Here is a 24,035-nt window from a genome sequence, read left to right on the forward strand (position 1 = left end):
TCTTTGTTTCTCCCTTTCTCTCAATCTCTGTCTCTCTGTTTCTCTCTTTATCTCAGTCTTGCTCTTTTTTCCCCCCTTTTCTCTGTCTATCTCTTTTTCCATCTTTCTGTTTCTCCTCACTATTCCTTCTCTCTCTCTCTCTCTCTCTCTCTCTCTCTCTCTCTCTCTCTCTCTCTCTCTCTCTCTCTCTCTCTCTCTCTCTCTCTCTCTCTCTCTCTCCCTACTTTTTTCTTTCTCTCTCTGTCTTTCTATTTCCCCCTCTATTTCCATCTTTCTCTGTTTCACCCTCTCTATTTCTGTTCCTCCCCTTTTTCTCTTTTTCTGTCAATCTCTCCCGCTCTCTCTCTATCTCCATCTCCCTTTCTCTGCCTCTCCCGCGTTCTCTATCTCTGCCTCTCCCGCGTTCTCTATCTCTGCCTCTACCGCGTTCTCTATCTCTGCCTCTCCTGAGTTCTCTATCTCTGCCTCTCCTGCATTCTCTATCTCTGCCTCTCCTGCATTCTCTATCTCTGCCTCTCCCGCATTCTCTATCTCTGCCCCTCCTGCATTCTCTATCTCTGCCTCTCCCGCGTTCTCTATCTCTGCCTCTCCCGTGTTCTCTATCTCTGCCTCTCCCGCGTTCTCTATCTCTGCCTCTCCCGCGTTCTCTATCTCTGCCTCTCCTGCGTTCTCTATCTCTCCCTCCTGCGTTCTCTATCTCTGCCTCTCCTGCGTTCTCTATCTCTGCCTCCCCTGCATTCTCTATCTCTGCCTCTCCTGCATTCTCTATCTCTGCCTCTCCTGCATTCTCTATCTCTGCCTCTCCTGCATTCTCTATCTCTGCCTCTCCTGCATTCTCTATCTCTGCCTCTCCTGCATTCTCTATCTCTGCCTCTCCTGCATTCTCTATCTCTGCCCCTCCTGCGTTCTCTATCTCTGCCTCTCCTGCATTCTCTATCTCTGCCCCTCCTGCATTCTCTATCTCTGCCTCTCCTGCATTCTCTATCTCTGCCTCGCCTGCATTCTCTATCTCTGCCTCTCCTGCATTCTCTATCTCTGCCTCTCCTGCATTCTCTATCTCTGCCTCTCCTGCATTCTCTATCTCTGCCTCTCCTGCATTCTCTATCTCTGCCTCTCCTGCATTCTCTATCTCTGCCTCTCCTGCATTCTCTATCTCTGCCCCTCCTGCATTCTCTATCTCTGCCTCTCCTGCATTCTCTATCTCTGCCCCTCCTGCATTCTCTATCTCTGCCTCTCCTGCATTCTCTATCTCTGCCTCCCCTGCATTCTCTATCTCTGCCCCTCCTGCATTCTCTATCTCTGCCTCTCCTGCATTCTCTATCTCTGCCTCTCCTGCATTCTCTATCTCTGCCTCTCCTGCATTCTCTATCTCTGCCTCTCCTGCATTCTCTATCTCTGCCTCTCCTGCATTCTCTATCTCTGCCTCTCCTGCATTCTCTATCTCTGCCTCTCCTGCATTCTCTATCTCTCCCTCCTGCGTTCTCTATCTCTGCCTCCCCTGCGTTCTCTATCTCTGCCTCTCTCTCTCTTTCTGTGTCTTCCTTTTTCTCTATCCCTCAATCTATTTCTTTGTTTCTCCCTTTTCTCTGTCTCTGTCTCTTTCTCCCTTCTCTCTCTCTCTCTCTCTCTCTCTCTCTCTCTCTCTCTCTCCCGCTGCAGGTGGCTCTGCAGTTTGTATTATTGGATTTCCAGTCTGTGCTCTGGCACTTTGCCTCACTCAGTCACTGTCACCCTCACCCTGTCCTGCTCACGGCACACACACAGCGGCTCCCACAAACATGTTAGTTTCAGCAGTGACATGGTTAATGTTACTATGCTGTGCGGGTCTCAGGCAGATAACAGGTTTATTGGGGCTGCAATCTCAACATTTCTATTGGTGATAAAGTCATGCTCTGCAGGTATATATCAGTCATGCTCTGCAGGTATATATCAGTCATGCTCTGCAGGTATATATCAGTCATGCTCTGCAGGTATATATCAGTCATGCTCTGCAGGTATATATCAGTCATGCTCTGCAGGTATATATCAGTCATGCTCTGCAGGTATATATCAGTCATGCTCTGCAGGTATATATCAGTCATGCTCTGCAGGTATATATCAGTCATGCTCTGCAGGTATATATCAGTCATAAGGTTGACCCTTTAGGGCAGGAGGATGCCATTTCAGGTCATTAGCACTACAGGAGCTAATAGGGCAATAATCTGCAGGTCAGGAAGCTCGCCTTCCCCCCCTGAGTTCAGAACCCCCCCCCCCCGTCCTCTCCTCTCTTAGCTCAGAACCCCCGTCCTTCCCCCTCTGAGCACAGACCCCCTGTCCTCCCTGACCTCAGACACCCCCTGTCCTCCCCCCTCTGAGGTCAGACCCCCCCGTCCTCCCCCCTCTGAGCTCAGACCCCCCCGTCCTCCCCCCTCTGAGATCAGACCCCCCCTGTCCTCCCCCCTCTGAGCTCAGACCCTCCCATCCTACCTCCCTGAGCTCAGACCCCCCACCCCATGAGCTTAGAGACCGTCCTCCCCCCCCCTGAGCTCAGACCTCGTCCCACATAGGGACTGTAGTAATGGGGCCGTTAACTGGGAATCTGTAACGGGAGAAGGTATATGTGTGAGAGAGGGCGTCCATCAGCAGGCTCAGCCTGCATTATTAATCAGGGGGCGGAGCTTCTATATTCATTATTTATGATGTGGCGGAGGGGGAGGACACTGATCTGGTGAGAAATGAACAGAGATATGTCCCCTCCCCACCCCCCACCCCCCCATATTAACCAAACCATGTGAGTCACACAGAAATCAGGGGCACATCTGCCACCAGCCTTTCCGTCCTAATACAGAGACATCTGGGACACAAACCTCCCACACGCTCCTAATACACAGGCATCGGATACATACCTCTCACTCCTAATTCACAGACATTTGGGACACATACCTCTCAGTCACTCCTAATACACAGACATCTGGGACATATACAACTCACTCACTCCTAATACTGACAAAAGGGACACATACCTCTCACTTACTCATAATACACAGACTCCAGGGACACATACCTCTCACCTCCTATTACACAGACATCAGGGACACATACCTCTCACCTCCTCCTAATACACAGACACCAGGGACATATACGTTTTGCAGCTGGGACACTTTGATAGATAACCCCCTGTGATTGCTGCCTGTGCCCCTGCACAGCCTTTCAAGTGGTGGATTGTGGTCGCTTCCACAAGTTACAGGAGCGAGATATGATGAGTACCGGGCAGCTTTGGGACTCACTACTCAGCATAGAGAGGTTCATTGTATTTGGGGCTTAAGGCATTATAGGGTCAAATGCATTATCGATCGTCCCTACATGAAACCTTGCCCTCTTTACATAAGAGACACTTTGCACAATTGCACACCTTACACTTCTGGCCCCAACAACCCTGTCCGCAGGGGGAGGGGTTGATACTCAGAGCAGAGCTTTTGCTGATCTGAGCTGGGACGTTGTGGTGGTGGGGGGGGGAGCACGAGTAATACCAGAATGACATCATCGTGTGAGAGAGGATCCTCCTCAGGGAGAAAGAGAGCAGGAGGAGGGAGAGAGAGAGGAGCAATCACACTAAAAGCCTTGGATCCCTCCCAGCACACGGCATGCTCGCTGACACCAGGTATGACCGCTTTCGCAACGACTCAGTGACATCGGCAGAGGAGCAGCCGCCGCCTCCGACTGGAGCCATGAGCGGACAGGTCTCCCCCGGCTCCCCGTCTGCGGCACCTCGCCTGGGCCAGCCATCCCCTCCGTTCTCCGAGCCGCAGGGCCCAGAGGAGCAGGATATGGCCACCACCTTCTGCATGATGATACCACGGATGGCGCAGTGGAAATTCGCCAGCCCGGCTGCCTTCCTCAGCCGCAGCCCATCCGGAGCCAGCAAGGAGCTGACCCTGGACAAAGCCGAGGCTGGGGGCGGCCTAGGGTCCGTGTTTGGAGCCTGCGACCCTGTGTGCTCCACACCTTGCACCCTGCAGGTGATAAACAGGCTGCGAGGAGGAGGAGGGAGGAAGGCGACCCGGACAGAAGGATACAAACTCACAGGGGAGGAGTGGAGCCGTAAAGGGAGCTTCATCAGCAAACCGTCTCAGGGGTGGCTGCACCCAGATGATCGATTGCAGGGTCCTGGGGTCTCCTATATTGTCAGGGTGAGTGCTGTGTTATATCGGGGGAGGCAAAGAGCTGGGTAGCTGGTCCCATTACCCCTTCTAAAATATGTAGGGTTTCTTGTGGGCGTCATTTGTAAGGTGCCGGGGGGTGATGTGAAGCCGCTGGGATTCGTATCATTTTTACATTTGTATTATAATTTGTGCTAAGCGCAGAGACATTAAGACAGAGATAAGGGTTGGGAGGAGGGGGGATCTCTGCGTCTATGTGGGGTGGGGAGAGACACAGGCAAGAGGAGTAAAAAGGGAGTGCATAGGGGATGTCGGAACTCAGTACAGAGGGTGAGTAAATGTGCCTGGTGAGAAGCTGTTGCTGGGTTTTTAAAAGGGACGTGAAGACGGAAAAAGAGAGAGGAGTTCCAGCAATTGGGGGGGAACGGGGGGGGGGGAGGGGGTGATTTACATGGTGTTTATATATGTAGGAAAACCAATGTAATCCCCTCACTGTGAGAAGGACCTGCAACCCCCGAGTGATACGCCCAAAACATTATCACTTCCTATCAGGCTGCTCTTTGAAGAAATGTTTAAGCGCAGTTCGAGATTGGTGAAGACCAGCATAATGCCCTGCGCTCTGATTGGCTGGCTCTTGTCTTCCTTGCTGCCAATTGGTAGATATGCTGATGCATTGTTTTCTTCTTTGTTTTGCTGAGCACTGATTGGCTGATGTCTCCTTTGTTTTGAAGGTGGTGGGGGAGGGGTTGGTAATGATGATGTCATAGTGAGGATTCAACAACTTACAACTATGACTTCATAGGGAAAGCAGCCTGCTACATGGGCCAGTAACACAGCTAACTGACATCACAACAGGCCTCAGGTACATTAACCAATGGATAGACTGGTGCATCCATTCTTTATGACATCTCAATGGCTTCTACTATAATAACCAATGATAGGGCAGCTTCCGCAAAGCCAACCACCACTGTGGATGTTTAAGAGATCATTCCATGTGTTGTATGTTGCAAACATATATAAAAAATACACTGTAGGATGGTGTATTGTATAAGGATACTGAGCATATCTAAGCAGTTCCAGCATGTAAACAACTTATACTTATAAAAACAAAGTAAAAGGGACTTAGTACTGAGGTACCAATTCTTATCAGATCTTCCAGTATGAGCCATCATAGGGGAGAGGTTGTGTGCTGTATAAGTATTTGTAGGGGGTGGATGGGATGAGGGTTGGGTACAGAGAGTGTGTGTCAGGTTTGGACCCTCCCTGGTGACTCAGGGGTCTGGTAGCTGACCCCAGGAGCTGCCTAATTCTATTGCACACTTCTGGCCTCTTTCAAACCTTCTGTTCAATTAGATTAATGTCAGAAGCTGGAGGCAGAGATAGGGTGGGAGAGGGAGAGAGATGGAAATAAAGAGAGGGAGAGGTAGAGTGTCTTAGTGTGTGAGATAGAAAAGAGAGAGAAGTGTTTATGACTAGATTTCGTCAAGCTGCGATCTGGGTGCGACACCTCACATCAGAGTTTGATAAATCCCGGATATTAGTCTCCCAGCTGCAAAACTGGGGGGAAAATATAGCGCCTAAAATCATTTTCTATGAGATTCCTTTCCTTTTATAATCCTGGTGCTGTCTTACAGTCTTTGATATAATACCCTAAGAGTATATAAGAATATAACAATTTAGAACTACATATATATATATATATATATATATATATATATATATATGGTCCTTTCTTCCATGTAGTAACAAAGGAGGGAGAGGGAATAGGGGGTATGATCCCTTTATTGGACCAACACGTAGTTGATATGTTACACAAGCTTTCAAACCTCCCCGGGTCCTTCATCGGGTTCGACAGCTTGCAAGGCCTCGCTCAGACAGGCTGCTACACGGACGTGCGTTCGCGCGTTCGCGAGCCTGTGTCTGCTGGGCGATGTGTGAACATCCCGAGCAGACAGAATCACGCGATTGGGGGTGTAACTTAAGGGGGGGGGGAAGTGTGCGTGTTTCTGATTGGCTGGAGAAGTGCAGGTGACGCGGCTGTCGCTTGAAATTTCAACTTCAGTTGAAAGCTTGAGTTGCAGCCGCGACAACGCAGCACGTCACCGCCGGAGGTCGTTTTCTGTTTGAGAACTCCCACAGAACACAGCGAATGACGGCGAACGTACGCGCGCGCGTCGCATCGCGTCCTGTCTGAGCTCAGCCTTACATATAAACTATGTGCTGACCCAATAAAAGGTATCACACCCCCTACTTCCTCTCCCTTCTTTGTTACGATATATATCATGAGAACACAGACAGGTGAACTCAGAGCAGTATCATAATTATCGCACCCCATTTCTTGCACCTTTTGCGTAGAAGGAGGAGACAATGTATCCCTCTGGCTCTGGATTTATGGAACTTTAGTTGATTTGTGGATTCCTGATCTTGATGCTGCCACTGAAATAACTAAGCATAACATAGATCATTTTAGTGCTTACACAGGCTGCAGTGAAGCGGTCACATCCGCCCTGCAGGCATTTCCCTGTCACACAGAGCGCTTTGTGTACGGGAGGCTCTGGGTATCTTCACATGTCCTGCACTGTCTGTCACTGTCTCTGTTTCTCTTCCAGTACATGGGCTGCATTGAAGTTCTTAGATCCATGAGGTCTCTGGATTTTAACACACGGACTCAGGTGACAAGGTGAGTGACAGCAAGGTGAGATGTACAGACACATATACTCACTGACACACACACACATAAACATACAGACAGGCAAGCTATAGGCAAGCCCCCCCCCCCCCACATATATATAGTCCGAGAGACACACAAAGATATGGACTCATAGAGACACACACACAGATATGTACTCATAGAGAGAGAGAGACAGACACACACAGTGATATGTACTCGCACAGATAGCTATTACTCACATACAAATATGTATATACTCACAGATACACACACACACAAATATGTACTCACAGAGACACACACAGATATGTGCACACACACACACACACACACACACACAGATATGTACTCACAGAGACACACATACAGATATGTATATACTCAGAGACACACACACACATGTACTCACAGACACACACACAGATATGTACTCACAGACACACACACACACACACACACACACACACACACACACACACACACACACACACAAATATGTACTTACAGAGACACACACACATATATGTACTCACAGAGATACGCACAGATATGTACTTACAGAGAGACACACTCACACACAGATATCTACTCACAGACACACAGACACACACATACAGATATGTACTCAGAGACACATACTGTACAGATATGTATATACTCACAGAGACACACACACACACACACATACTCACAGACATACACACACATATATGTACACAAACACACACACACAACACATACACACAGATATGTACACACACGGATATGTACTAAAAGACACACACACAGATATGTACACACATACACACACACACACACACACACACACAGATATGTACTCACAGAGACACACACACACACACACAGATATGTATATACTTACAGAGACACACACACACACAGATATGTTGTACTCACAGAGACACACACATATGTACTCACAGACACACACAGATATGTTGTACTCACAGAGACACACACATATGTACTCACAGACACACACACAGATATGTACTGTGACGGTAGGGGTAAAAATGGCTGCTGTTAATAAAGGTTAATAAGTCTGCCATTACCCCTACCTATCAGTAATACATTGGTTTAGTATAATATGTTATGTATATATGTATGTCTTTGCTTGGTTCCAGCACCTCAGGAAATCGGGGGTTAATATGTTTGCAGGAGAATTGTTGCAACTTGGTCTGTGACCTTTACCTGTATCCATGTTATGTTGCAAATGTTATGTTGCAGTTCTACCCACCAATCGGCCTGGGCATGTAGGCAGCACCTGGCCCTGAGTGTAGCAATATTATGTTCTAAGTGTATAAAAAGGTGGGGAGGGAGATCCCTAGCGCAGAGAGTTACAGAGTTGTGGCTGTGACAAGAAGAAACTGCTGTGTCCACTCCACTGCTGGTCTCAGGATTGAAAACAAGTCCTGTAGGCACTGGGCAAGAAGAGAGTAGAGGGGAAATCTCTGCAAGACTGTCCCTGCAACTAGGTATGCAGGGTTTCTCCAGTTGGTTATGTGTGATGTTTGTGTGTTTTTTATAGTCGTGGATATACTTTTCCAATAAATACATTTTATAAACTCTTGTGTTCTGTCTGGCGATATTGAGCCCAGGTTTTAGTCCTGGTCTCCCGCGACATGTACTTACTTACAGAGACACACACAGATATGTACTTGGAGAGACATACACCAGATATGTACTCACAGAGACACACCAGATATGTACTCACAGAGACACACCAGATATGTACTCACAGAGACACACCAGATATGTACTCGGAGAGACATACATCAGATATGTACTCACAGAGACACACCAGATATGTACTCTTGAGACACACACACACACACACTGAGGCACACACACAGATATGTACTCACGCAGACACATATACTGTACACAGATGGAAAGGTTAACGTGCTATGTGTCACCTCTGTCACAGGGAGGCTATTAACAGGCTGCACGAAGCTGTGCCCGGGGTGAGGGGAACCTGGAAGAGGAAGGTGAGTGAGAGGACCTGCTCCCAGCCGCACACAGAGTCAGCAGCAGGGCCAAGCTCAGCAATCGTAACTATACATTTTTCATATACATCCAAAATCTAGAATATAATATAAGGTGTCGCATGCTACTTATGTATTTGTGTGTGTGTGTAAGTAAGGGGATAACAACAACTGACTGCCCAGTTACCTTACATACCTCCCTGCAGGGGGAATAAGAATGAGCATTGCCACCCCCAAAACGGTCACACTACACCACAACTACGCTGCCACCATCAGGATTAATTTACGGGCCTATACATCAGGAGCCCTAGGTTTCCCCTTTATACCAGAAAAATAATATACAAATTGAACAAAACCCCAATTTAGCAAAACGTGTCAAAATGTAAGGCAATCTAATCTCTTGGAAAGGTCCCGAGTCCAATATTGGAGCTTGAAAAAAGTACTTATTCCATTTTAGAGGTTATATTACAAGATGTGCACAGTGAGTGCGTGTTGCAGGAATAAGATTGGAAAATAACATACAGTATTAGATCAGGCAGCTTCTAAACTAAAAAGGAGTAAAACAGAAAACCTATACATTACCGGAGAAAGTCATTGTATTGGGATCCTCAAGAGATCATGAAGAGAAAATCCAAACACACAGACACAATGTGCTCCTGTAAGTAGATCTGATCATGTGGGGTTCACCCACACAACTTTATACCCCAAAACCTTTTCATCTGTTAAAGATACTAGATGTCCTCACAGGCCTCTCCCCATTTGTCAGTTCCTCTTCTCAGAGACATTTTTACGACTTGCCAGCTTGGGACAGGAGACTTATTTAATTTCCAATGTAAACAGGGAGTATAAAATACTCCATAACTTTCTCCCCGTAATCACCAGATTAATGGTCCCTGTAACCCACAGCCTTGCATTCCGGTGAATTGGACGAACGCAAAGATATCGCAGGTCCCTTTTATACTTTGGAGGGTGGAATCACTTACCTGCTACGTGTAATAATTACATGTATATCTTTACACATTTTAGATGACCACAATAGTGTATTCAGCGTGTCCTCGCTTACCGACGTCTTGCTTACTGACGGATGCCTTATCCGCCGCCGCATAATGCAGTCCGTTGGACACATCAACCAACGCCGGACCCGCTTATCCGACGGTCACCGCCGCCGATTAACATTGACTCGCAATCTGACGGCCCGTTAACCGACGGTGGTTTGCGGGACGCATTCCGTCGGATAAGCAAGGAACGCCTGTATCTGCCATTTACATCACTGAAAATGGCGCTGAACATGAATTATCTTGGAAAATATAACTTTGTAATGATACAGATATAATGTTCTTTATCCACTTTTGTTAGGAATGTAAGTTATCATCTTTGAAAGCTCCCAACCAGCTAAGCATCTTCCCTCTTGACACCTATGGGTGCCTTTGACTTAATATTAAACAGTGAGGTCTAGTTGGGTCCTGAACAAACAGAACGCATTGCTTTAATTATTTGATTGCCCCTCAAGCCATAAACAAGCACAACTTATGACTCAGGCCTGCATTTCCAGAAGTAAAACGTTCTTTTAGTAAGAAGGTTAACCATACTGCACATTAAGCTGAAACTATTACATGGCTTTATCATGACCTATGCAGGGTATCACTCCTCTATTGCTCTGAGGCAATATTAGCTTTGCCATGTGTTGCTGGTTCCTCTAGCACTGAAAGGATAAGGTAGTAATAGGGTGGGGGTCCCCCACTTCCCTTTTCCTTCACATTCTTGGCGTTTCTTCCCACAGGTCGCCAATAAATCCCTGGCGTCTGTTCTGGGCCGCAGTAATCTTCGCTTTGCCGGGATCAGCATCGCTGTCAATATATCCATCGAGGGACTGAATCTGAGCATCCCTACGAGCCGACAGGTGGGGATCTCAAATATTCATGGGATACCCCCTCCCCAATCCCTTACCTCCAGGACAAACATATTCACCCACATAAAAATTGCATGTTATTCTCTAGAGTAAGGTTTACATCTGTATTACAGAGTACCTTATTTCTGTGGCAGTAACAATATAAACTTGTATAGCAGTAAGCGAGCTCCTGAGTGCCTTATTGCGCCTGTAACATCTTATTGCAGTAACTCAGCTTCTGAGTGCCTTATTGCACCTGTAACATCTTATTGCAGTAACTCGGCTTCTGAGTGCCTTATTGCGCCTGTAACATCTTATTGCAGTAACTTGGCTTCTGAGTGCCTTATTGCGCCTGTAACATCTTATTGCAGTAACTCGGCTTCTGAGTGCCTTATTGACCCTGTAACCATTTATTGCAGTAACATGGCTCCTGAGTGCCTTATTGCCCCTGTAACATCTTTTTGCAATAACCCAGCTCTTGAGTGCCTTATTTGCACCTCTACCATCTTATTGCAGTAACCCGACTCCTGGATGCCTTATACCCTTGTAACATCCTTTTTTAGTAACCCAGTTCCTGAGTGCCTTATTGCACCTGTCACATCTTACTGCAGTCACTCAACCCCAGACTTACAAAACAGGGCTCTGCAGCAGACATAAAAAAAAACTGTCCCCCCAAGAGCTTACAATCTACCAGCTCTGTTTGGAGACAGTAGGAGTGGTTCGCCAAGTGGGTCAGGAATTTGAAATAGCGAGGCACTTTAGTAACCCTTTCGCTGCCACCCTCTGGTAGCGGAGGGGTTAAGAAGGTAGGTATACAGGTAAAAAAATATATTTCCCTCACAGGTTATCGCCAATCACCATATGCAGGCCATCTCCTTTGCTTCCGGAGGGGATGCGGTAAGGACTGTTCCAAGCTGCTGATTGGTTCCCGGTTTAGGGGGAGGGAGTCGGACTCGTGTGTCCAGCGCTAACTCCTTTCTATTGTCATCTGCACAGGACATGACCGATTACGTGGCTTATGTGGCTAAGGACCCAATAAACCAGAGAGGTAACAATTCCTCATTAGTCTCTGTGTCCCTGATATAATGTTATGTAAGAGCGCTGGGGACGGGAGGGCGCTAATGGTAATGATAACACATTATCTCTATATTACACTGTGCTTTAGAGTAGGACTTTAGGCATCCTGCACTGAAGAGCTTACAATCTAATTCTAGCACAACATGGGACAGAGATGCTCCTGCATAATTTAGTGGGACTGACACGCAATGAGTGCGGCGGCATTATGAAGAGGAATGAATAAATCTCTATATGAATGAGACTCTTGAACCTACTGGCTTGTCCAGGGTATCCTCTGTAGGGAATGTGTATGAGCTGAGAGTGAGACAGGGAGAGAGGAGGCTGGGGCAGGACCTGTAGCTTCCATATCTAACCTCCCCTGAGATTAGGCTGGGGGTTGCTATGGTGATGATGACGCTGGGATGAGGATGTTGATTGTTGCCATGGTGACAGAGATATATTCGACTACAAAGTGTCTGAGGGGATATAAATTGGTACAGTTAGATGGGGGGTGTCACTGGCAAGACAATAAGGCACTTAGGAAATGGGTTACCAGCAGATACACATGAACGCTGTGACAAATTGGGTCATTATAGCCCTTCCTGTGGATTATATAAGGAACAAACTATCACGGCTAGATAAATAAAGCACCAAATTGTAACCAAATCCAAAAGGTGCCTCATTGTTTCACATCAAGGAGATGGAATGATTAAAAAACCCAGCAATTTAACTGCTTCATTACCACAGGGGCTTTGTAACGCATTGCCCTGTCACCCCTGCATGGCACATTAATAGTTAAGCTTATGTGGAAAGCAAATGGCAAGCTCTCCAGGGCAGGGAGAGGGCCCTTTGGCAAAGGGATCCAGTTTCATAACCAGGGCAAGAGTTAAAAAAACCTAGCAAATTTCAGTGCTAAAAAGTGATAGAAATCTTAATGTGCGTCTTATGTGTGAAGGTTGCTATGTTATGTGACTACATACAGGAAACATTGAATACCCAACTGATACAATTTCAATGGCAACAGAATTATGTGTATTATTTTTTTTATAAGTAGTATTAGTAAATATCAATTATTAGTGTAGTATTAATAATAGCCATACTGTGAAAATAACACATTTTGGTATCGGATATAATTAAGCATCCATGCTGCCTAAAATACACGTAGAGGCGTCTATTTTATTAGTTGCTCTCATATACCTCTCCCAAAGCACCTTTTATACAACACGTGGAGAGATACCTGCGCACAAAAAGGAACACACCTGGGATACCTGGAAAATAGGCTAATTTGCATATGCTAAGTGTATTCAAATGATTAAAATAGGATGTGCATTAACCTAAGGGGAAAATAATGTCTGTTAGTGCATGTGTATCTTTATATAGCGCCGCTCATGTACTTAGCCCTTTACAGCAGTAGCACATGTGACATAATAGGAATAAGCCCTTCAACACAAAAGCAGACAATAGATATTTAGGAAAAGGAGTCCCTTGCACCGAAGAGCTTACAATCTAAGGGAATGATGTAACCACAGCCTGTTATTAGCGCGGAGTTAGCAGATCTTTGTTGATCTGGTCCTGCGTCTTTCTGGGGTTTACGCCAAGTTTAACCTGGTGGAAGATTTTGACGCACTTTTAATTGGTTTTGTGACTTACAGAAACACCCTTATTTTTTAGTACATACCAATGACATCGGTACCCCCATCGCAGCCCACTTCTGTGCGCCAAATCAATACAAATATCAGTTTGGGCGCAGAGGGAGAAATTGGAGCTTAGTACATAGACGCACACAGGGGCAATTGATATGTGACAATTTTGCACTAAAAGAGCTGTTTGCACTGCTTAGTACATCAAGCCCTAAGTGCTTGTGATATTTAACCCTAGCAGCACTTTACAGGGATCATTTTTTTACTTGCACAAATCTGGTGCCAATTATTTACAGTCGGGAGACTTTGATACCGACCCCCCCCCCCTTCTCCCCCTGTGTGGGGTGTGGGTGGGCTGCTAAATGTTATCCCATGCTCCCCCACTACCATCTGTGTATGTGAATTCAGTGTTAATCTGTGTGCTTGTCTCTCACTCCATCCCACCCCTTCTCCTCCCATGATATCTCTCCCACACTGGACCATTCACCCTCCCCTCACCTGTCCCCTTGTGTCCCCAAATTCCTCCCCGCCTCCTACGCAGCCTGTCACATCTTGGAGTGCTGTGAGGGGCTGGCCCAGAATGTTATCAGCACTATAGGACAAGCCTTTGAGCTGAGGTTCAAACAGTACCTGCACAGCCCCCCCAAAGTGGCAGCCCCCCCAGACAGGTAGGACTGGACCCCACTTATCTGAACTGTGCATGTGGTCTTAGGGTCAGTGGGATCTACCTCTTACGTGCTAGTCACCGGTTCCGAATTTGTTCCTAATTAGTTGACAAGGTGTTAAAGCCTTTCACTGCCAGGGGCGCCTGCGGAATCGGATCATCCTGGCAAGGCATTGCAGGCGCCTCTGGCAGCTAAAGGGTTAATAGTGTACCTAATGTTAATAGTCTAATGGTAACCCAACTCCTAATATATGATATGAGTAAAATAATTTAGCATGCGCTGACATACTCCGCCCTCTGTAGCAGATCGCGGTGTGATGTCATTGTGTGTTACCCCAAACCTGCCTCTCTATTAGCTGTCTGCGCCTATGTGTGATTCGCTGAGTGTGCACCCCCATCTCTCTCTCACAGGATGACAGGGGGAGACGAGCCGGCGTGGGGGGGAGAGGAGGAGCACAGCTCGGAACGGGACTATTACAACAGCATCCCGGGCAAGGAGCCTCCGTTGGGGGGCATACAGGACTCCCGGGTCAGGGATGTGGGTGCTATGGGGTACCCCCCCACACAGACACCACCAAATGGACAGTGGCCTCAGGTATCACATCCCCTGTGTGAAAATTTCTGCACTGTGTAGTGATTCTCAGCATCTCTATATAGTCCGAGCTCATGATAATTAACATGCAGCGCTATATAATGATCCCGAGTATCTCTACACATTGATAATGAACACACTGCGCTGTATACTGATGATAAGAATCTTTATACACTGATTATGAATATGCTGCAATGTATAGAGATGCTGAGCGTCTATACTCTGATAATGAACACACTGCACTTTTTCTGAAGCCAGGGTCACGTTTGATGTGTGAATGGCTCCCGATAGCATTAACTCAGTTTCCTTTTAAATCACTCCAAGCCCTGTAATATTTCCTCCACTTTATTGGGAAAAGACAGCAGGATACAGATACTTGTGGATGGTATGTAGTGGTGATTATTAGTTAGAAACCGGTAAAAAGAGATGGCCTCACCATGGGGGATGAACAGAGAACGGTCTTGTACTCACTGTCTCCAGGGTGGAAAAGGAAGTGAGGGGCAGTGTGGGTAAAGGAATAGTCTAGGGGCAGACTATCTCTGAACAAACAGGAAGGGGGGCAGACTAGCCCATTCTGGTGAGGATCTCAGAAACTGCAGTAGCAGCTCACTGATTCCATGCCCAGAGGCAAGAAATGCAACATTGTTGCAAATTACACAGGCACAGTGTGTGTGCAAACTCCATGCAGCTGGGAATAAGATCTGACAGGCAGAAGCTGCAAAGGAGAGAGGGAGGTGAGTCAGAAAGGTAGTTCTGGTTCCATAACAGCACTGTACAATGATGCTGAATATCTATACAGTGATAATGAACTCGTTGCATTGTATAAGAGTGGCGAGTATCTCGATACAAAACATTTATATCATAGCGGAAAGAATTTTGGCACAATCACATCAGACTTCAGACGTCGGTTATCCTCACAATCTCCCCATCTCTCTGTCCCCCAGGCAGGGTCTCCAGCCAGAAGACCTCCGATGTCACACTCTGGGTCTCAGTGGGAGCTGGAGGGGCAGGGTAAGCTCAGCTCACAGGGTGGGGCGTGTTAGTGGCCCCTGATAGACATCAAGTGTCTGACTCCAGCCACGCTTCTCTCTCAGGACAGGCCGGCGAAGGCTTCCCTCTAACCAATGGCCGGGCCCTGGGAGTCCGAGACTACGAGGAGCACATGTATGTGAACACGCAGAACCTGGACGGCTGGAACACGGACAAGGAGCCCTACATGATACCCGAGGACAGTCCGAAGAAGGATCTCTTTGATATGAGTAGGTGGATGGGACGGATAAGACAGAGCTTACACTCTGAGTGTCTCAGAGTAACCTAACTAGAAAAAAGGGGGGGAGCAGTGAGAGGGGGTACCCATAGTGCTGTGATTCCCAACACGGGGTTCGGGAACCACTAGGGCAGGCCTGCACAACTCGTAAAGTGAGAAGGGCCGAACTGCTCCAAGGAAAAAAGTATTTGAGCCACACGGGTAAAATTGTCATCATCATCATCATCTCTCAAGCACCACTCACCATCATCATCCTCATATCTCCCCCAGCACCCCTCATCATCATCCTCATATGTCCCCCAGAACCCCTCACTATCAACCTTTGCGATACTCCCCATCTATCTCATACCCCCATCTCTCCCCCTCACCCACACACATAATACTCCCCCTCCACATCAAACACACAACATCCCCCTGCACCTCACATCCTTCTCCCCCTGCACCTCACATCCCTCTCCCCCCAGCACCTCACATCATTCTCCCCCCCTGCACCTCCCATCATTCTCCCCCCTGCACCTCCCATCACTCTTCCCCCTGCACCTCCCATCACTTCTACCCCTGCACCTCCCATCACTCTCCCCCCTGCACCTGCACCTCCCATCACTCTCCCCCTGTACCTCACATCACTCACCCCCCCTGCACCTCACATCATTCTCCCCCCTGCACCTCACATCTCTCCCCCCTTGCATCACACATCTCTCTCCCCTGCACCTCCAATCACCCTCGCCTCACCTCCAATCACCCTGCCCTGCACCTCCAATCACCCTGCCCTGCACCTCAAATCACCTTCCCCCCCTGCATCACACATCTCTCCCCTGCACCTCCAATCACCCTCCCCTGCACCTCCAATCACCCTCCCCTGCACCTCCAATCACCCTCCCCTGCACCTCAAATGACCCTCCCCTGCACCTCCATGACCCTCCCCTGCACCTCCATGACCCCCCCTGCACCTCCAATGACCCCCCCTGCACCTCCAATGACCCTCCCCTGCACCTCCAATGACCCCCCCCGCACCTCCAATGACCCCCCCCGCACCTCCAATGACCCCCCCTCACCTCTAATGACCCTCCCCTGCACCTCCAATGACCCTCCCTGCACCTCAATGACCCCCCCCTGCACCTCAATGACCCCCCCTGCACCTCAATGACCCCCCCTCCCGCTCCCCTATGCCTCGGTTTGCTGCGGAGGAGGCGGCAGAGAAGGCAGGACTGCACGCACGCTCTAGCAGGCAGCAGGCACGGAAGTGCCTCAATGCTAGAGCGCTACTGCCCTCCAGTCCTCTGAGCGGGCTCGTCGGGGAGGGGGGAGAGCGGGCTCATCAAGGAGGGGGGAAAGCGGGCTCATCAAGGAGGGCGGAGAGCGGGCTCATCAAGGAGGGGGGAGAGCGGGCTCATCAAGGAGGGGGGAGAGCGGGCTTATCAAGGAGGGGGGAGAGCGGGCTCGTGGGGGAACGGGAGAGGGGTCTCGTGGGGGAACCGGAGAGAGGGGTCTCGTGAGGGAGGGGGAGAGCGGAAAGCCGCCATGGGCCGCACAGTGAGTCGGCCTGCGGGCCACGTGTTGTGCAGGCCTGCACTAGGGCTATGTGAGGTGTTTCCAAGGTGTTTGCGAGCTATGTATTGATGGATCCCAGGTAATATAGTAGGTTCCTGAGGCCGTGTGAGGACACTCACTTAGTAAGGCCCCAAACCACCTTAGTGTGGGGAGCATATCTGTCAATTACAGCGGGAGCTTCCAAAGTCGCTCCCCACAATGCTTTGCATCCACAGTGGCAAGGTATTGTGGGACATGACTTTGGAAGCTCCCACAGTAATTGACAGCTATATCAACCATGCTGTCTGCAGTTTGTGGTCTTATTAATTGTGTGTTCCCCCCACAGCTCTGGCCACTATACCGCTTGGGATCGGTCAATTTTGTTAGCAATAGTCTGACTAGGCAATAGGATGTTTTAATTAAGAGTTCACAGAAGAAATATTTTCTAGCAAGGGGTGCACAGTAAAAACAAGTTGGGAACAACTGAAGTAGTGGCACAGCCTTTAATTCAGAGGGAGGGATGATCAGTAGTTGAACAGCCTCCAAACCACAAGTTGAAGTTCCATGGTGGAACAACCTTCAGCAGAGGGAGGGGAGCAATATTGGAACAGCCTTCAGCAAAGGGAGGGGAGCAATGACCAAACAGCTTTCAGCGAGTGTGCGGGTTCGTAATGGCAAAGCTGCCAGTCATGGTTGTGGTGGTTTGCTGTCCTCGGACATAAAGAATAACAGATGTGAATCAGGGAGGGGTCTGCAGGGAGGTCAGGGTAACAGGCTGACTCGTGTCAATGGCCCTCACCTTCCAGCATTGCAACAATGTATCTCCTCTGCTACACATCCTGTGGCATGGACTGGGGGCCCTTGCACACTGCTGAGTCTTGGAGCGATTCCCGTTCTGTGTCTGACCTCCTTTTTCTCCTTGACATTTCTAGGGCCCTCGGAGCTGAGGATCTCTCTGTAACACTACAGAATAATCACACATATCCAGTCATTAGGACCCCAGGAGGCAAAGTCTGCCTTCCTCACCAGCAGTTAAAGAGTTAACTCCACGCTCCTTCTCTTTCAGGACCCTTTGAAGATGCTCTGAAGCTCCACGAATCCGGCCTTTCCGGGGGGACCCAGAGGTTGGAGGATCAGTGGCCGAGCCCCCCCACCAGGAGGGCTCCTGTGGCCCCCACAGAGGAGCAGCTGAGGGGGGAGCTTTGGTACCACGGAAAGATGAGCAGGAGGGAGGCAGAAAAAGTGCTGCAGAGGGACGGAGACTTCCTTGTGAGGGACAGCATCACCAACCCGGGGCAGTATGTGCTGACGGGCATGCACAGGGGGCAGCCCAAGCACCTGCTCCTGGTGGACCCAGAGGGAGTGGTAAGGACCCCTAAAATGACGCAGTGACACTGGGAGAAGACATCATCCAACTTCTTCCACTGCGGGGTGACACTGACAAATGGGACCTGTAACCCATGGAGTCTGTCCATCCCACTGCAGCGTGACACAGTGACACAGACAGAAGGGCGCCGAGTGTGTCCTTTCCACTTTACGGTGACACAGAGTGACAGAAGGGGACCTATGTGAGAGAGAATATAGGAGACAGCAGAGCTTAGATGGTGAGTGTGTGTATGTGTGTCACTATCACTGCCCCTCATGCGCTCTCTGGCTCTTCCAGGTGAGGACAAAGGATGTGCTGTTTGAGAGTATCAGTCACCTGATCTCCTACCACCTGCACAACCAGCAGCCAATCGTAGCAGCTGAGAGCGAACTGCACCTGAGGCAGGTGGTACCACGGAGAGCAGCATCGTAGGGAGGTGAGAGATGCAGCAGCCAGACACAGATAGTCAGGGGTCGGACACAGAGACAGGGGGCTGAACACTGAGACACACACAGACAGGGGGACAGACACAGAGACGGGATAGAGAGACACAGAGATAGTCAGGGGTCGGACACAGAGACAGGGGGCTGAACACTGAGACACACACAGACGGGGACAGACACAGAGACGGGATAGAGAGACACAGAGATAGTCAGGGGTCGGACACAGAGACAGGGGGCTGAACACTGAGACACACACAGACAGGGGGACAGACACAGAGACGGGATAGAGAGACACAGAGATAGTCAGGGGGCTGAACACTGAGACACACAGACGGGGACAGACACAGAGACGGGATAGAGAGACACAGAGATAGTCAGGGGTCAGACACAGAGACAGGGGGCTGAACACTGAGACACACACAGACAGGGGGACAGACACAGAGACGGGGGATAGAGAGACACAGAGATAGTCAGGGGTCAGACACAGAGACAAGGGGCTGAACACTGAGACACACACAGACAGGGGGACAGACACAGAGACGGGATAGAGAGACACAGAGATAGTCAGGGGTCAGACACAGAGACAGGGGGCTGAACACTGAGACACACACAGACAGGGGGACAGACACAGAGACGGGATAGAGAGACACAGAGATAGTCAGGGGGCAGACACAGAGACAGGGGGCTGAACACTGAGACACACACAGACAGGGGGACAGACACAGAGACGGGATAGAGAGACACAGAGATAGTCAGGGGTCAGACACAGAGACAGGGGGCTGAACACTGAGACACACACAGACAGGGGGACAGACACAGAGACGGGATAGAGAGACACAGAGATAGTCAGGGATCGGACACAGAGACAGGGGGCTGAACACTGAGACACACACAGACAGGGGGACAGACACAGAGACAGGGGATAGAGAGACACAGAGATAGTCAGGGGTCGGACACAGAGACAGGGGGCTGAACACTGAGACACACACAGACAGGGGGACAGACACAGAGACGGGATAGAGAGACACAGAGATAGTCAGGGGTCAGACACAGAGACAGGGGGCTGAACACTGAGACACACACAGACAGGGGGACAGACACAGAGACGGGATAGAGAGACACAGAGATAGTCAGGGGTCAGACACAGAGACGGGGCTGAACACTGAGACACACACAGACGGGGACAGACACAGAGACGGGATAGAGAGACACAGAGATAGTCAGGGATCGGACACAGAGACAAGGGGTAAGACAGAGACGGGGACAAAGACACACAGAGACGGGTATAGAGAGACACAGAGACAGGGGGCTGGACACAGAGACAGGGGGGCAGAGAGACACAGACAGGGGGCCGGATACAGAGACAGGGGGACAGAGAGACACAGACAGGGGGCCGGATACAGAGACGGGGACAGAGAGATACAGAGACGGGGACAGAGACGCACAGATATAGGGGGACAGAAACAGAGACAGGGTGCCAGACACAGAGAAAGGAGGACAGAGACACACAGATATAGGGGGACATACACAGAGACAGGGTGCCAGACACAGAGAAAGGAGGACAGAAACACAGAAATTGGATGCCAGATACAGAGACAGGTGGCCAGACACAGAGTCAGAGACACACAGACAGGGGAGCAGACACAGGGACAGGACAGCAGGGCGGAGACAGGGAGCCAGACGAGCACACGCACAGACAAACACATAGAGCCATAAAAACTTGAGAGAAAAACAGACTAACCCTGTAGATAAATACAGAGACAGACAGAGAGACAGACAGACACTACAATAAACACAGTGGCACAGACAGATACCGAGAGACAACCACAGACTGGAATATACACCTTTGTCAGGTTTGTCTGTGAGGCCTCTGGGTTGGAATAAATATATTTCCCATCTCTTTCTCTGCCCCCTCTCCCTTTCCCAGGGTCACAGCCAGACTGCGAGCCGATCGTGCACACAGAGAGAACATTCTGCGAGGGAGAGCGGAGCTGTCACTGATTGCGGGCCCTGACAGAGGCCAGGTTAGAGAGGAGAGACAATGCCCCACTCCCTCCCCTCCACTAAGTCACCTCTTTATATAGTTAGACTGCATATATCTCCCAGTTGGGAGATCCGCTGTGCAGTGCTCTATTGCGATACACCCCGTCCGCAGAAAGAGGGCGCTGCAGAGCACGCAGGACAGAGGCTCTCGCATGTGTCGGACTTAACTCTTTCCCTGCTGCTGGAGAGGCCTTTAATGTCATAAGGAAGCAAGTGTGGAGGAAAACGCAGCCAGCTTGGGCGCTGGAGGGGCCAGCGCTGCATTGCGAGGCACTGAAGGGGCTAATGGCATTTGCCTCTTAATTTCAGTGTGCATTTAAATACCATAAAGAGGGATATTTATAATGTCGCACACACTCGTACATAAGGATTCCGGTTTAAGGTTATAACTGAAAAACGCCCCCAAAAAAACACTGACTGATCATTTTACACTTTTGGTTAAAACCCGATAAAAAAAAATGTACCATTCTTTCCTATTAAATGCCACCTCTGCTGGCGGCCACAGGCAGGAGACAAAGGCATCGCGGGGGAGTATGGAAACTATAGAAAAGTGCACCGGTAAACACCAAAATCAAAGGCGTGTCAATTTTATTTCAATGTTAACACTGGTAAACTCTGATTTTTTTTTTTAATAAAACTCGGCAAACAAAACATAAACCCTCCCACTGATGTATCTCTACTCACACACAAACACACACACACACACACACACACACACACACACAAAATAGATGGCACACAGAATCCAACGTTTCGGTCCAAAGAGGACCCTGAAATCTTTGGACTGAAATGTTGGGTTCTGTGGCATCCATTTCCAATACAGGTTTTTTGTACATTACTGCCGAGTGCTGTCTCTTGATTTCTTTTTGGGATCATATAGTTCTGTTATTTTTATGGGACATGCACCAGACCATACAAGCATTACCGGAGTGCCAGCTGCCTTCCTCACTATAATCACAATATATTATATATGCTGTACTGTATATATATTTATTTTTCCCCAATGCTTCTTAATGGGCAGTAGTGACACCTCGTGGTTGCTTTGGAAAGTGCAGGGATAAATGTTACCATGTTTATTCATTCGTTTTGCGATGGTGTAAAGACCTGCAGAAGAATGCACTTCTGCACCAAGAGTTTACAATCTAATGCACAGGATTACTGAGCACATAACCCCCTTTGATGCCATAAAGGGACCCTGCACATGAACGGTTTGGTTATTGCTGTGGGTCCGAAGATTGAAATGAACAATTCAGACAGCGTGGTGTTCTGCAGACTTACATGGAGCTGTGTGTATGGAGATACTCATCAGCACTCTATAATGTGTGTTCATTTCCACATCCAAATATATTCTTAAGAATTGCTACCTGAACCCCTTTGCTCTGGCAGTGAAGGGGTTACTTCACATGGGCGGGGGTGTAGGATTATTAGCTGACCAGTGTCAGGAATGAGAATGACGTCTGCAGCAGATACAGCGATAGGGGCTTATACCCAGAGAGGATGGAAAAGCAGCTTCATCTCTGCTGACTGTTTTTAATAAAAAAGCTGAGAAAATAAGAATTCATCTGGGACTAAACCCAGCGGCTGTATGACTGTGTGCATGTCACTATGCGTGTGTCACTGCTTGTGTCATTGCGTATGTGTGTGTCATTGCGTATGTATTACTGTATGGAGAAATGGAGTAATCAGGCAGTGCAGCTGCCTTGGGAAAAAAGTGACCGGACTGCTCTCTTCCCATACAAAAATACTTTAATGGCACATAAAAACAGCACGAGTAACCTCCTACGCGTTTCACGCAGCTCACCGTGCTTTATCAAAGAGCTCTTTCATAAAGCGCGGTTAACAAGAAAAAAAAAATAGGGGCGCTGTAGCAAGCAAAGATGTTATATTGAACTAGAAAAAATGAAACAAATAATTAAATGTATAAACGTTTAAGCAAAAGATGAAAATAATAAAGAACCAGAAACTATTGCCTGATAAGAGCGATGAGTGGTCTCTGCCCAATCAAGCTGTTAGCACGGGCTGTTCTTAGGAGCAAGTAGTGCAGTGTCCCTCTGGTTCCCCGGTACTTCGTGCGCGATTAGCCGCGTGAAACGCGTGAGGTTACTCTTGCAGTTTTTATGCGCCATTAAAGTATTTTTGTACGGGAAGAGAGCAGCGCGGTTACACTTTTTTCCAAGGCAGCTGCGCCGCCTGATTACTCCATTTCTCTGTTGATCTCGCTTGGTGGGAGCACGTCGACAGTACCCGGAAACCCACGGTACACTGGGAGAGTAATTTTCTTATTTGCATATACTCACTGCATTATTGAAACACCGGTTACGAAGTTTACCATTGCACGCTCATATAAGACTTACCTTATCTACAAGGCTACTGAGCATGCATATATGTTGGTGTTTTCAAACCCTGTTTGGATTGCAGACACATTGTACATCACTGTCTACGTGGGACATTTTCACCGGGCTTATCATACTGTCTGGGAGTTTATATGTTCTATACATTGAATATATATCTATATGGACATTTTTCTGGTTAGTATCGCTGGTTTTTTTTTTCCTCCAACCACCTCTTATCACTGTGTCTGTCTTGTCTGTCAATGTGTGTATATATATATATATATATATATCAATTTGTGTGTCTGTGTCACTGCGTGTGTTTTACGTGTGTGTCAGTGTGTATCACTTACTATGTGTCAGTGTGTCACTGTTACTATGTGTGTGCGACTGCGTGCCA

The 24,035-nt window shown here is 48.5% G+C and overlaps 1 protein-coding gene across 5 annotated transcripts; it reads left to right on the top strand.

Moving 5' to 3' along the window:
* The first annotated feature begins 2,831 nt into the window (after positions 1-2,831).
* Positions 2,832-22,795, top strand: SHC2 (SHC adaptor protein 2). 5 transcript variants are annotated; one of them, XM_075611513.1, is made up of 13 exons: positions 2,835-4,169; positions 6,749-6,819; positions 8,759-8,882; positions 10,597-10,716; positions 11,548-11,601; positions 11,701-11,752; positions 13,942-14,068; positions 14,476-14,659; positions 15,601-15,667; positions 15,751-15,915; positions 18,520-18,818; positions 19,117-19,255; positions 21,190-22,792. In XM_075611513.1, the coding sequence occupies exons 1-12, from the start codon at positions 3,624-3,626 to the stop codon at positions 19,249-19,251; spliced, it is 1,944 nt and encodes a 647-aa protein (XP_075467628.1). In that variant the 5' UTR covers positions 2,835-3,623; the 3' UTR covers positions 19,252-19,255; positions 21,190-22,792. The 5 variants fall into 5 exon arrangements, with proteins under 5 accessions (XP_075467629.1, XP_075467628.1, XP_075467630.1 ...); XM_075611516.1 differs by having other exon boundaries at positions 2,836-4,169; positions 8,759-8,819; XM_075611514.1 differs by lacking the exon at positions 19,117-19,255 and having other exon boundaries at positions 2,832-4,169; positions 21,190-22,795.
* The last annotated feature ends 1,240 nt before the right edge of the window (positions 22,796-24,035 follow it).

Source organism: Ascaphus truei, chromosome 8 (assembly GCF_040206685.1).
Source record: "Ascaphus truei isolate aAscTru1 chromosome 8, aAscTru1.hap1, whole genome shotgun sequence".
Taxonomy (NCBI): Eukaryota; Metazoa; Chordata; class Amphibia; order Anura; family Ascaphidae; genus Ascaphus; species Ascaphus truei.